General features: G+C 42.5%; 1 protein-coding gene across 1 annotated transcript in view; it reads right to left on the reverse strand.

The window, feature by feature from the left end:
• The window catches only part of AAK1 (AP2 associated kinase 1), a 79225-nt gene that overhangs the window by 10119 nt on the left and 55550 nt on the right, over nucleotides 1-13556 (reverse strand). The window contains exons 17-20 of the mRNA XM_010288695.1: nucleotides 7096-7197; nucleotides 5340-5441; nucleotides 4470-4580; nucleotides 1004-1108 (exon numbers count right to left, since the gene is read on the reverse strand). Of these exons, the coding sequence (XP_010286997.1) occupies nucleotides 1004-1108; nucleotides 4470-4580; nucleotides 5340-5441; nucleotides 7096-7197 (420 nt within the window). The remainder of the gene's footprint in view (nucleotides 1-1003; nucleotides 1109-4469; nucleotides 4581-5339; nucleotides 5442-7095; nucleotides 7198-13556) is intronic.

Here is a 13556-nt window from a genome sequence, read left to right on the forward strand (position 1 = left end):
TTTCTAACGTCTGAGAACTTTTCCTAATGAGTGTCAGTCTTTGAAAGCTAGCATTAGATGCAGAGCAGGTATACAGCACACTTCGGCTGTAAATAAAAACGGAAGTTAGGGAAGTCAAAAAAGTTCTACCATCAAACAAAAAAAAAAACAACCAAAAAACCCAAAACAAACACAAAAGGGAGCCCTGGAGTATGTTTTTAAACCTATGCTACCATACTGAGAGCTGAAAAGTTATTACAACAGCACGACTGCAGAGAAAAGACCTATTTGACTGACCAGACTGCAAAACACTGCCTACTTCTGTCCCTACAAGAGCTACAAAATGCAGCACACTATTATTTCTTTTAAGAAAACAGTGCTGCTTCTTAGACTTAACCCTACATCAGGCTGAAACTGTTTGCAAAGATCCACATTAATGGTGACAGGAACGCTGTAAAAGGAGAAACTTTCCTTAGTCCTAAGGACTCTGACTGCTCAAAAGCTCTTCAAAGAAGGTGGGTACCGTCTACCAAACCTCACACTCAGTTCCCACAAGCACCTTTGAAAGACATCAGTCAGAAATGAAGAGACTCACTTTCAGCAGGAGTTTGAGAGTTATAAAGGATTATCATCATCTCCCTTTCTTGCACCTCATGCCAAGTTAACCTACAAGTCAAAGGACCTCCTTCCATTGGCTTGAACAGTAAATAAGAACGTCAGAGAACCCAGTTCTCCATTGCACTTTAGCCACAGAGGTGCCCTGCCTGGCAGACTGGGAGAAATTGCTTCATGGGACCTAAAGATCCTTGCACTTCTTATCTTTTTGGACATGCAATCTTCTCACAAAGACAACCTATACAAATTTCAAGTCCAGGGTAAATCAGATTAAAACTAAGCTCACTAAATACTACAATGACAGTATCTTACAGTTTACAATTTGAATTACTTCACATGTGCTGCAGCACCACCTCCCCAGAACTCTTACTTTTTTCCTTCCCTTTTTCACCCCCAAATCCTGGCTTACCTTGTGAATTTTTGGATATCAACACTGGAATTGGGTCAAACTCATCTTCTGTCACTTTTTCAGAGCCCTCAGGAGCATCAAAGCCTGATATCAGGTTAGTATCTTCTGCAGCATAAAGGAAAAATAGAGGTAAAGAAGCAAAGATAGCAGAGAAGGCTGGTTAGAATTGCTAAAAAGTGTTAGAACATCTTTATGTTTTCAGAGGCATGGTTTAGAAGCAGGAGTTTCATTTAAAAGGTGAAATAAAGTTGATAAGTCTTTGGTAAAGAAGGTAAGAAGCAAGAGAGCCAATTAAATACAAAGGGAAGGGTACAAAACAAAAAGCAAGCCAAGTCATGAGAACCAAAATAAAATTTGGCCGTCTGAAGGCTTAGCAATTGGCATAGTTCAAAGCTGTGGCAAAAGCCTGGGGCTTAAGCTCCCAAGGATTCTTTGTCATCATCCAGTGGCTGTCAGGTATTAGTAGTTTGAAGAGTGCAATCTGGCTCTGCAGTTACCAGCTCTCATGCACAGGGGGAAGAAAAGGGCTGGAAAAAAAACAAGCCACAGAAGAAATTCCAGTCATCTACGTGAGACAAAACCCCTGAGCTTTCACCTACAGTGATAAAACAAGAAGTGCAATATGAAGTCAGATTTCTACGGAGTTTAAATGCCTGAAGACATAACTAGATACTGAGAGAGATTTTTTTAAAAAGGCCCCTAGAGCAGTTCTGGCACATAATTCCATTGATTTCAAACCATGTCAGCTGCAGTTAGACACTTGGTGGGAGGCACTTTCAACAATCTCCACAGTAAATGAGACATTTATCTGCCTTATCAGGCAATTACTTACCTTTAGGGACTTTCACACTCTCACTGTACATCACTACTTGTTACTTTAGACACCTAAAACACTTTCCAAATTCTGGTCCTCAATTACTACCTGCAATATTTCTGAAAGCCTAGCAAGGACGTGTACAAGTCAATAGTTTCCAAGGAACAGGAACATTCCTCTTTGACTCCTATCAAGAATAAAAGCTCTTTACTTAAAGCTGACAAATATGCTAACAGGTTTTGGGTGAGATGATGCAAGAAACCACCTGTGGAAATACACTGTCCTCCGGAGGATCAGACCCAGAAGATAACCCACAAATTTTATAGAAAACTAGCCTATAAAGTGTCAAAAACCAAAAGACATTTCATCTTCACGGAAAGTCTCATCTTGTCATCACTCTGTCCCGGGAGTTATTTATTTCTGGCTCTTCTCAACCTACCTGGGAGCCTTTGCAAGCATCCCATTTCCGTTTCACTTCATTTATACATACAATTGCTCGTAACTCTGCGAGTTTGCTGTACAAGAAGCTACTGAAGGAGCACTGCTTTATGGACTGTCTTTCCTAAGGAGAGGGAAAGGCTGCCCAGTGTCCCTATTTGGGCAAAACTCCTTCAAAAGTGTTTGAGCTCGGTGTATATCACCCTAAGTAGAAAAATATTCCCCTCTCACATACATCCAGCTTGGTGCTGTATTCAGCAAATGCAAATTAAGGAATCCTGAGGGCAAAGCAAAAAGTTCAGAAGCCAGAAAACAGCGTAGTAAAGCACAAAGGAAAGGATGCTGTGGCATGGTTGGTGCATCCATCCATGCTCAGACCATGTCTGCTTTTTCAAGTCCTCCTGGTCCCACTGATAACTTGCAGTGTTGCAGTTCCACAGGCTGATTATACCCATGGAGAGCAGCATCTGCCCCAGAGGTGCTTTACATCACCAAAGCCAGGACGAGATAAACACAGCAAACAAAAAAGAGATTGAGATGTACAGTTAATGACCACACCCAGAGCTATAAAAGCGTGGTTTGAAAAGCCACCACAAATGAGGTTTTGAAGATTTAAATATTTTGTCCCACCCACTAATAGAAGTCTCATTTTCGTCATCAAATGTGAGCCTTTCTCATCCCAGAGGGAACAGCAGGGCATCCTGGGAGAAGTCATGCAGGAATCTGTTAATTCATTTTCTTATTAACGGTTTGGCTTTGCTATGTTCCAGACATGGAGTAATAACTGCTCGACATACATTTCAAACCATTTACTCAAAATAAAGTGGCATGGAACTGTATTATAGCAATGAGCAATTAGAGTAACTGCTTGTTTAAACCCAAAAGCTCTATGAAAAACACAAACACATTTTGAAGTGCCATCAAGTGTAAAAATTGATTACAGACCATTTGTACAGCAATTCCTCTGAGGACAGATCATTTTCTGTTGCTATAGGGATACTTACCAAACGAGCTAAGCAAAACCCATCGTCAAGGGACACCCAACAGTTGGCATTTGTGCTCTGAGCCTCTCTTTGAAAGGCAATAAATAGCACAGAGGTCCTGGTTTTCCCTCCCACCTGGGTGGATGTGTACTACCCAATATTCACTAAAGCCTGGCTTATGTGAGCGTCATCTGCTAATATTTGGCCTCGTCCCCAAGGGACACATGCACTGCTCACAACTGCTTTAGCCCATAATAAGGATGTGCCAGAACAGAGCAGGAAAAGTTCACCACACAAGTCACATGCCAGCTGATAACTCTTCAAACAATTCCAGTGCCTCTGCTCCAGCCACACTGCACCGAGAGGGCCCAGATTTCAGCTGGGTGCTCTGCAGCTTGGGGAAAAAAAAAGCCATCCAAGTTAGGACCCAGCTTCCCAAGGTCCTCTACGCTTGCTTGTCAGTGGAAGGAGAACAGAAGTCTGATCACAGTATTTCCACCGTTCCACTCAAGCTCAAATACTGAGGTACTGCAAGGGCTGACCTGCAGCTCTTAGGAATTACCACACACAGTCTGCTTGTCTTCTTCAGCTCTGCTTTTTTGTGTTGCTATGAAACTGTCCCCTTTTTCAATTGAATATTGCACTTAGACTTTCATTCATATTTGCTGTGACACTGCAGTTTGACTCAAGAACCTCCTCCTTATAAGCTCTGAAAAGGAAAACTTTCTCCAGATCTCAGACATGCTAAGGACTCTAACTCTGACAAACAAAAATACCCCTCCTTTCACTTCAGAAACCTGTGACACCAGTATAGATGATTAGCAGGCTCCCTTCCAGAATTAATAATGCAGCATAAAAGCAAGTCTTAAATCCCATGTGCATAAAGCAAAACCAGAGTGCATTCACTTACAACCCTGAAGAAGGGTTGCATACAAAAGCCTACCCTTTAGGCCTACTGTATCCCTTCTGCTGTATCCCTGTTTCATGGAACATGTCTTGACAAACCTTGTCTTTACAGTCAACCGAGTATTTTTCCCTTAGTACTTCAAGGTGCATTCCAAGTTTCACCAGCTTGGGAAGAAAACAAAACAATGGCTTGGGGGAAAAAAACACACAGCACCACCAGAACACGGGTCAGAGCATCTGCTTATGTAAACCAGTATCAGCTTCGCTTCACGATAAGACCACATCCCAGGACTGATCAGGCATCAGAGACAAAAGGACAGTTTACCTTTGTGAGGTTGAGCTGCGAAAGCTACAGGAGCAAACTCATCCAAGAGGTCAGCAGCAGGGTTAGAAAGCAGAGAACAGTCAAGCAGAGAGTCTTCCCCAGTGAGAGAGTCTGAATCCAGGTTAACATCCAAAGGTCGCAAGGTAGCGTTAAACAGGACACAAACACGGTTAAGCTCATATTCTCACAGTCCTGTTCCCATCCGCTTAGTGTACAAACAGAGCTTTGATGCAAAGCCAGCACAAAAGGTACCATTTTTTATAGCGGAAAACTTTTCTTACTGCTCTGCAGTGAGGGCAGAGCGATTCCCAACACCTTTAGCAACATATAACACATTCTCTGGGGCTAACTGCCCTTCACATCAACGAAATCCCACAAAAGTGACAGGATAAAACACGGGGAGTGAGGAGCAGCATGAGGAGAGAGTTGGCAGGGACCCTGACAAAACTAAGTGCACTCGCTATTTCACCTCTGAAAAGATGCTGAGTCCATCTGCTGCAGAAGTGGGCAGTCAAGGCCTTCACAGCAAGAAAGGGACATGAATGCCATGGGACTACCATGTCCCGATGGAACGGCCAAAAATCGGTGACTGCTCCGGATTTCAGAAGCACGTCATCAGAGGAATACTCCGGCACCTACAGATCTGTGATGGTGGGCTGAAGGAATACGGTACCGTTCTTCACAAGGAGACGAGTAACACTGACCTTCCAGGAACCATGCAGCACCCACTTACAAAACACACAAGCAAGCCCAGTTTACACCAGTGGGAAAAGCAGCAGAGATGCTTACGTTGAGAGTGCTTGCCGAGTGACACAGCCCACCCCGGTGTGATGCATCCCCGCCCCCCCAACACCCTCCTGCCTCACCAACCTGTTCTGTTGGAGGCAACCGACTCAGTCTGTGACACGAGGCGTTGGGGCAATGGAGCCTCGAGGCCCGGTATGAGACTCTCAACAGCTACATCAGGTTTTCCTTTCCAAACGTGCGAAACACCGGAGCAGAGAAGAAGCCAGAGGTTAGTTTGCAAGACACAGCATCAGTAGGAACTAAAGCAGCAGTTGTCTGAATCCTGTGGTGACCCTTCACTACATGTCAGCTATGCTGGCAGCAACAAGAGGCTGAAGGTAGACTGATGTTAATCACAAGGGAAGACTACAACACATCAGCATTTGCTGGGTTTGAATTTTTCTGTGTTTTTTTTTTTTATTTATGTATTTTAATTTGTGCAAGCCCAGTTTGAATTATCTAGAGAGCGAAGTAGGAGTCTAATAATGCCTGCCCTGCAGCTATGCAGAAGGCCAGAGGCTGGGCAAATAACTACAAGCTTTTGCAAGACCCTTTTCCAGCAAAAGAAAAACACCGACCTTTAAGGAGTCCCCTTGCATTAGAAGTAACAAATCATTAAAATACCTACTGTGGAACCCTTAGCATGTTCCCAGCTAAGCTTGTGAAAAGCCAAGATAATGGATTTTTTTTCATTTTGAGTGCCCAATGGAGCAAAGAGGTAATAAAGTTTTGGAACTCAACATCTTACTGAAAACATCAGTCCCCAGTATCTTCTAATGTTGATGTCCATTATGTGGATACAAAATGAGACATTTACAAAGGCTGGACAGAAAGATTTGGTTTTATAGAAACCATAAAGGGGAGGGGGAAGAGACATGGAAGATAACTGTCACAGTCAGTTATACTAATTATAATTATATAATTATAATAACTAATTATACTAGCCAGGTATAATGCTTGTCTGGGTCTCTTCCTCAAGGACCAACATCAAGGTAATGACCAAGTTCAATTAAAGAACAAGGATGCACTCAAGTGCTAGCATCAGAAATGGTCTAGTTGGTCAACCTGAGAGAGACTAATGAATATTTTTGTTTGCATAGCAGTGTGTGTCTAGGATTTGCAGGATCATTATCTAAGGGTATTCAGACAACTGCCAGAAATTGCAAAAGAGAGAGAAAGTCTTACTATTAAGATGACTCAAAGCTACAAGGTTGCAACCAGCTAGCCAGGGGACCCTGGCCGGGACCCAAAACCACAAAAGCAGCTGATTGCAACTAACAGCAGCCTGCAATTATTAGTCTTTAGTGCATTTGGCAAGTAGATCAAAATATGATTCTGCAACACTCCAAAATCTTTACGCTGCCTGGAGCCTGTTGCATCTGGGCTCATTGCAGCCTAGCACGGTCATTCTCAGCATATACCCCACATCAAAGGCAATGCTGTCGTCCTCATCCTGCTGAGGATTGATAGCGCGACAGGCTCAGTGCCCAGGCCATGGTTACACACGAAGTCTTTAGCAGAAATGGAGGGATTTTTTGCATCTCCTTCAGTCAACAATTAACTTTCTTCTACCAAGACCAGAAGAACACACAAGGCACAACCATGTCATGTTACTGTGCCAAATGAGTAAGCCTAGATTTCAAATGCAAATACCAAGTCTTTGCTCTTCAGATCCTAGTCTCATGGGAAGAAGGTAGTCCTGTCTCAGCATAAACCATAACTTCCTATCACATTGCATTTCACCAACATCAGCAGCTGTTTTGAGAGTCCAGTGTTATCATGCGGGACAAGACATGCCATGTAAGACAGAGGAGAGGAGGCACCCTGAGTTTATTTTTACCATTCACAGCATCGGACGTGCTACCGAAGGGGTCAGCGAGAGGCAGGATATCAGGGAGCAGAAGCGCAGTCTCAGGAGATTTGAGTCCCTCAATCAGTTTTTCTGGGTTAAGCGGGAAAAGGAAGGCAGGCAACAGAGAAAAAAACCAAACAAAAACAAACACCAAGAAAAGACAACATTAATCAGGTGCTCAGTTCAGTGGCTCATAGTCCAGTGTGTCAGCCTCAGAAGAGCATCTGCACAATTTTGTGTGCAAATGACACCATCACTTAGAGATATTAGTGGGCAGCTATTCACCAGCTGGCAATGTTCATCGAAGACAATGGAGGACATCCTCACTCACTGTGCACTGCTCTCCCTAAGGAGCCACTGAGAAATAGCATGCAGTTTTTTCACTGCTACTCAAAGCACAAAAGCTTAACATGACCCACTGAAAATCAAATTTAAAAGAAGAAAAAAGAAAAAATGAAAACCTGCAATTTTTCCCTTCTCACCTTCCTATGTTGGGGAGGTCTTTGTTAGTCTTTGTATCGTGAGAAGAAACAGAAGAGGTGATCAGAAGCCCAAGATGCTAGAGCTGGGTATACAACGCCTATTAATTTGCTCAAGAATGGAATACTTCCAGCCCTTAAGAGCTTAAGCAAAACCAGAAATATGGAGACACCACAGTGCCAAGCATCAGAACTTGCCCCTGGGTTAAACAGCTGTCTAGCTGCCAATTATTTCAACTACCAGGTTTCAAATCAGATGTGTCATTCTCAGCACTACCACTCCTGTGGTTCCCATTATTCTTCACACAAAGAAATTCAGATAGCCTGGGCAAAAAGTTAATCTCAATTATTAGTCTGGTGGATGAGTGATTCTGCAATCATACTAACCAGTTTTCCAATAATGAGCTTAATTATTTAGATTTCACAAGGGTTTCTTCACAGAACAAGATGATAAAGAACATATTCAGGATTTGCCAGAAGTAATCACCTTCAGTAGAACAGCACTGATAAAACTTGCTCCACACAGACAAATCTGGCCAACAAGTTGAAATGACTCCATTTATAATCTAACATTAGAATGAGCAGTGGCCCTGCTACAGCTATACCTTTACAAAATTTTTACATCTATATTTTATGTTTTGAGTTCAAAGTCCAGTGTTGTTATTTATTATCCAAAGAAAACATGCTCATAACTGCCCAAAAGCAGCGGCTCTGCAATACTGTTGTATAAAGACTTACCACACTGAGAAAGCTGAAGAAAAGCTCAAGTTGCACTGTTACATACATGGTAATAATACTGATCCTTTTTATTGCCCTATATAAATAATAAAATAGCCTAGCGGCTTTGGAACTACTTATTCAAAGCAGGACAAATGCTACTCTCCACAAAAGACTTCACAAGCCACACTAAAGCAACCAGGAGGGGAAGGAAACCTTAAAAGCGACCCGAGAGGCAGCTGTTATACCACTAAAGGCCTGAAGAAGGTCAACTGAAAGGGAACAGCAGCATTGAATGTACTTGAAACCTTCCCACCTCTATGAGGAATAGTCAATTTTAAATGTTGGATTTGCCAAAGAAAATGCACCCCAACTGCAGAGGTATCATCAGCTAGCAGGTTTTCATCAGCTGCACAGAGGGGCTTTTTCCTCAGATGAACTGAGAGGCTGGGAGCAGGGGCTTGGAAACAAAAAGAGATGTCAACGCTATTGAAAGGGGGCTAAGAAGGATGGAACTGATTATAGCATGTTGGGAAAACATAACACACCACAGGAGACAGACTTGGGGACAAGATGACAGGGAACACGCTCAGTTCCTTTTCCCAGAAGGGAAGCAGTAAGTTAACATGTACCCACCCAGGCACAGCCGACTTAAAACACTGTTTTAAATCAATTAATCCAGAGAGCAAGGTACAGAACAACTGGGGGAGAAATTCTGGATTGTCTTAGAGCTGAGCAGTTTCAGATTGGGTTTAGCTCCCACTTTGAGATGAATTTTGTCAGCTATGAAGTGACATGTATGTACATTGTGAATGTATTCAAAGTAGGTTTACAGAGGGCCTGTCTCCCAATGCCCAGCTCTTCAAGGCACTTGCATCAACCTGTATCTTCAAACCCATATATACAGTAATCATTTCTTTTATGATCCCGTTTCCAAGCTCCTTGAAGTCTCCCTCCTTCAACCTTACCCTTCCAAACAGTCTCCTCCTCTTTCATTACTGCAGGTTTTCCATTTAACACAGCAGAACTGCCTCTGGGTCAGGTATTAAAGTTGCCTATTGAGCTCATCCACTTTTTAAACATGCAAAAATTATGAGAATAAGCATGGTGTTCTTCTCCCCACATGTTAGTTTTCCGACCTGCCCCCTGGGCTCAACCGGTTTTATGCAAAGCTTTAGACTGTCAGCGGTTCTTTGTCTTATTTTGTTACTCATCTCACGAGATTTCCTTTCCTGTTTCCTTCATTGCTGGTGCTGATCTGCCAACGCTGTTACAGGTAGCCACTGCATCTCTTAGTGCATGCTTATAAGGAATTTTATCCCTTTTGAGCGAGCTGAAGTTCCACAAAAACAAGAAGGTGTCAGGATGAAAGGGAAAGGAGGTACCAAAAGTAACAAAAAACAGATGCCTCAGTCTATTGTGAGGCCTAGAGGTTCATTTCCCCAGTTTCTGTTTTGTGTTGCATCTTGTATTAACCTGTAGGAATGAGATAAAGTAAAGGAACAGCCGTCGCTTTAAGCACTGGGAAGTTCACGTTCAGCTAGGAGCAAGGGAAAAGTTAGTGAAGGCCCAGCAAAATGCACTGTTCTGCATTAGTTAGCAGGAATACCTTCTCTACAAGAGTTAGGCTTGGTCTCTTTAGCGCAACATGCTTATTAAAAAACCCACATGTGTGCTAAAGGAAGTTTTTCTGAATTCACATCAGACATTCAAGTCCAAGAACACTACATGCCTTTGCAAGGGCAAGTAAATCCAGCTCTTAAGCCTCTGCTTCACTATAGCTCCAATGATCAAAGCGGGCATCTTCTGCACACTAGACTGCTGCTCTGTGCGTGAACGTTGGGCAGCTACAGTTTAACTATATGCAGACCTAAAAAGAAAAAACAGGTGCTCTCATGATACTGAACTGCATTTTGGGTCCTGCTACCAAGGGAATTCTCTAGTCCAAGTTTAATTTTAATTTCCAAGAGAAAACCTGCTTCCCCTGCAAATGAAGTCATAGCTGAGATGGTGAGAAGCCAGCAATGCTAAGTCATTTGAATGAGTAAGAAATACAGCAGCCTAAGAGGAAAAAAAACTGGGATAGTCTCATTTCTGTTATCTGTACAAACACAACAGTTCCAAGTCACGCATATACAAAGTGATCATCAGTTGCAGAACAGACTCCACCAATAAAGCAAAGAGCACACAGCATGTATCTGCCATTTGCAGGAAGAGATGAAGGCTACAGCCTTGGGTATGGACTTCTCTAGAACATCCTTTCCCATCCGCCCTCCCCTTAGCAAAGATCTGCTGGAGGAAAACCAAGAGAGATGTTTTGCCACTGCAGTACCAGTTTCTTGTGACTCTCTGGGCATGCGGGCACACAATCACAAACTGCATTTTAGAAGTGGTCATGATGACAAAGATGATCAGTTATGCAGCAAACAGCAACATAACAGGAAATAAACTAATTAAAACTTCTATGCTGCAGTTTCAGGGCCCATGGCAACTAATTTTGTGCATGTACAGAGCTCAGACTGGAGCATGACAGAACAAAACACATTCTGTATCAATCACCACGCAGTTAAATTCAGGATTTTATAGTACCAGAGGTTCTTCTGCCTCATATCTGACAGACCTATTCACGTTATTCATATGTGGACGTATGAACAAGCCCAAGGATAAACAAGGTTAAGAAAATGTAACCCAATACAAAAGCATTTTATATCAGCTCCTGAAGGGCTGTCGGGAAGGGCTTCTACCAAACTCCAGCTGGGAAACATGCTTTAATCAGTAACTGTGCTCTCACATGAGGTTGCCTCTTGGAGGCATCGTCTTCCCCAGACAGCTTACCAAAGAGCTGCCAGATGCCTTCCAGGTCACAGGGAAAGCAAGCTTGATTCAGGTTCAGGATTGATCTGACCTTAGGTATTTCATTTTCTGTCAGGTTTTCTACTTTTCCCATTTTCAGTCCTGACAGGATGGCAGCAAGTTTGCTATGGCTTTGCATCGGCTAGTAAGAATGCTGGCTGAGTAAGCAAGATTTCATTCGCAAGTCTGAAGAAGACGTCTAAGCTTAAAAGCATGCAGGGGGGATTAACAAGTGCCCTATCAACCCTTTCCGGAGCTAAAGCCCAGCCACATACTGCAGCCTTTAGACAAATGTTTCACTTTCTTCCTAAGTTCCCAGTTCCTCCCAGTAAGAAATTACTGATTGTTTCCTATCATAATCAGAGTAAGCAAAACACACTGCAGAAAAAACAAAGCAAGAGCCTACAGCTAACGGCTCTCAGGCACATCCCCAAATGGCAGATGCTAGTAGCTTCAGAGACTGGAAAACCAAACCACTCCCTTTGGGAATAAAGGCAAAAGCCTTTCCTCTGATTAGCACCAACACAAGAAGGAAGTAATGCCATTTAGCATCAGCAGAATTAACTATGGATTTCTATCCTGGGACAAGAAAGCAAGATAAATGCCGTGTGCAGGTTGAGGAGCACAGCTTTAGACAATCCAGTGAGAAAATTTTGACCTTTTTCTTTAGATCCTTCTTTTCCAAAACATGCACAAATCTGATTTTTGAGATTTACAATTAGTCAGTTTGCACAGACTTTGCATCTGCAACACCACCACTGCCAAAGACTGTAAGTTGGCATGCTGCATTTATACTTGGTGATATAGCCGTCAAGTGACAAAGTATATGCAGAAAGCATTTTAAGAAGGACCAGAGTTATGAAAAAAATATAAATCAAGAGATAGAGGCAAACAGGTTTTTAGTTAGAGCAGGCTATTAGAAAGAATAAAGATTCCTGCAGAACTTGCAAGTTAAAAAGGGAACGGAGGGCAAAAATCTGTCATACGTTGATAGCACACTGAACAATCAAGATGCAACATCTCAAAGCCAAAGAAGTCCACCAGCCAGGCACTGCACACAGAAAGAACATTACTCACTCGTGTACTGTGGAGGAATAGCAAAAAAAGACAATTCAATAGAGCACACAGCAGAGTTCTTTTCTTCGGACATCAACTGAGAAAGAAAGACAAGGTTGTAAAAATCCTGCCAAGTCAACCGTGCTGCAACTGCGAGGGCAAATTACCAAGGCAGGTATAGATTAGTCACTCAGGAAGACTTCTGCCTATTGATTAATCAAATATTAAAGACTAAAGGAAGCCCTGCACGTTATTCAGCAACAGAGAAGCGCTGCTGCTGGGGGAAGGGAAGGCACTGGAGTTTAATTTTCCTAATGGAGTTTCTGTCAAATGGAATTGTTTCTCATAAAGGACAAATAGAAAGAGAAGGAAAAAATAGAGCAATTGGCATGCTTTAAATACACACGCACACGACTTTGTAAACACCACAGAGAATAGGAGGACAACATTTAACAGTGGCTCCTTAAGAGATCATCGAACAACCGTAGTTTAACTTCAAAGACCTCAAATATTTGTCAAATAATGCCCTTCGGATCAAACTCAAACCCAAACGGAACACTAGATACTATTTACACTCATTTAGCTGTGATTCCAGTGGTCCATTGGCTTTGCTGCTCCACATCATCAGAACACCATGTTGTATCCCCAGTTAGTAATACAGCAATTATTTCATCAAGTTACTAGATGATTAGTTCCCCTTTTGCATTTTCCCAACTCAAGATGTAAACTCAAATCGTTAGTACACACCAATATGCGTTTGTGCATGTCTGTAATTACTTTATCCCAATGTGTCGTCTCAGTACAAATGTAAGTTCTCATTAGAAATATAGTTCTTCTTTTACAGTTGTTATAAACACCCTGACATAGATGGGCATACTCAGAAGGTATTATATTATATTCTGAGGTATCTCTCAGAATTTATGGGCCTGGAGTAGAGAGAGTTATGCTGATTAAAAACATTTCATCAAGTATTTTGTGCCAGAAAATAAGAGCGCCCTCCTGCATTAGTAATAGCTGCCCTGTTAAAGCAGCTGAACTGGTGCACTGTGACAAGGATGTCAATGGTTTGAGTCCTAGCTCGTGTTCCCAGGTGCTAGAAACTGGCAGCTTCAGCAATCTCATCTCAGATTTTTCATGATTATTCTTGACGATTCTTTCTCATTTCTAGTTCTTCAAATGTTGTAACAGCCTGAAACTCACCTCCAGCCCGCAACGCTGCTTTAGCACCCCGCGGAGAAAGCTTGGAAACCCAGCTCTTCAAGGTCACACATTAGAACGCAATGAGAAAAATCCAATTTTGCCCAGGACTCCTGGTTTTGAAGCCAATTATGTTTTGAGCAGGAA

This window comes from Phaethon lepturus, unplaced genomic scaffold, assembly GCF_000687285.1.
Source record: "Phaethon lepturus isolate BGI_N335 unplaced genomic scaffold, ASM68728v1 scaffold21066, whole genome shotgun sequence".
Taxonomy (NCBI): Eukaryota; Metazoa; Chordata; class Aves; order Phaethontiformes; family Phaethontidae; genus Phaethon; species Phaethon lepturus.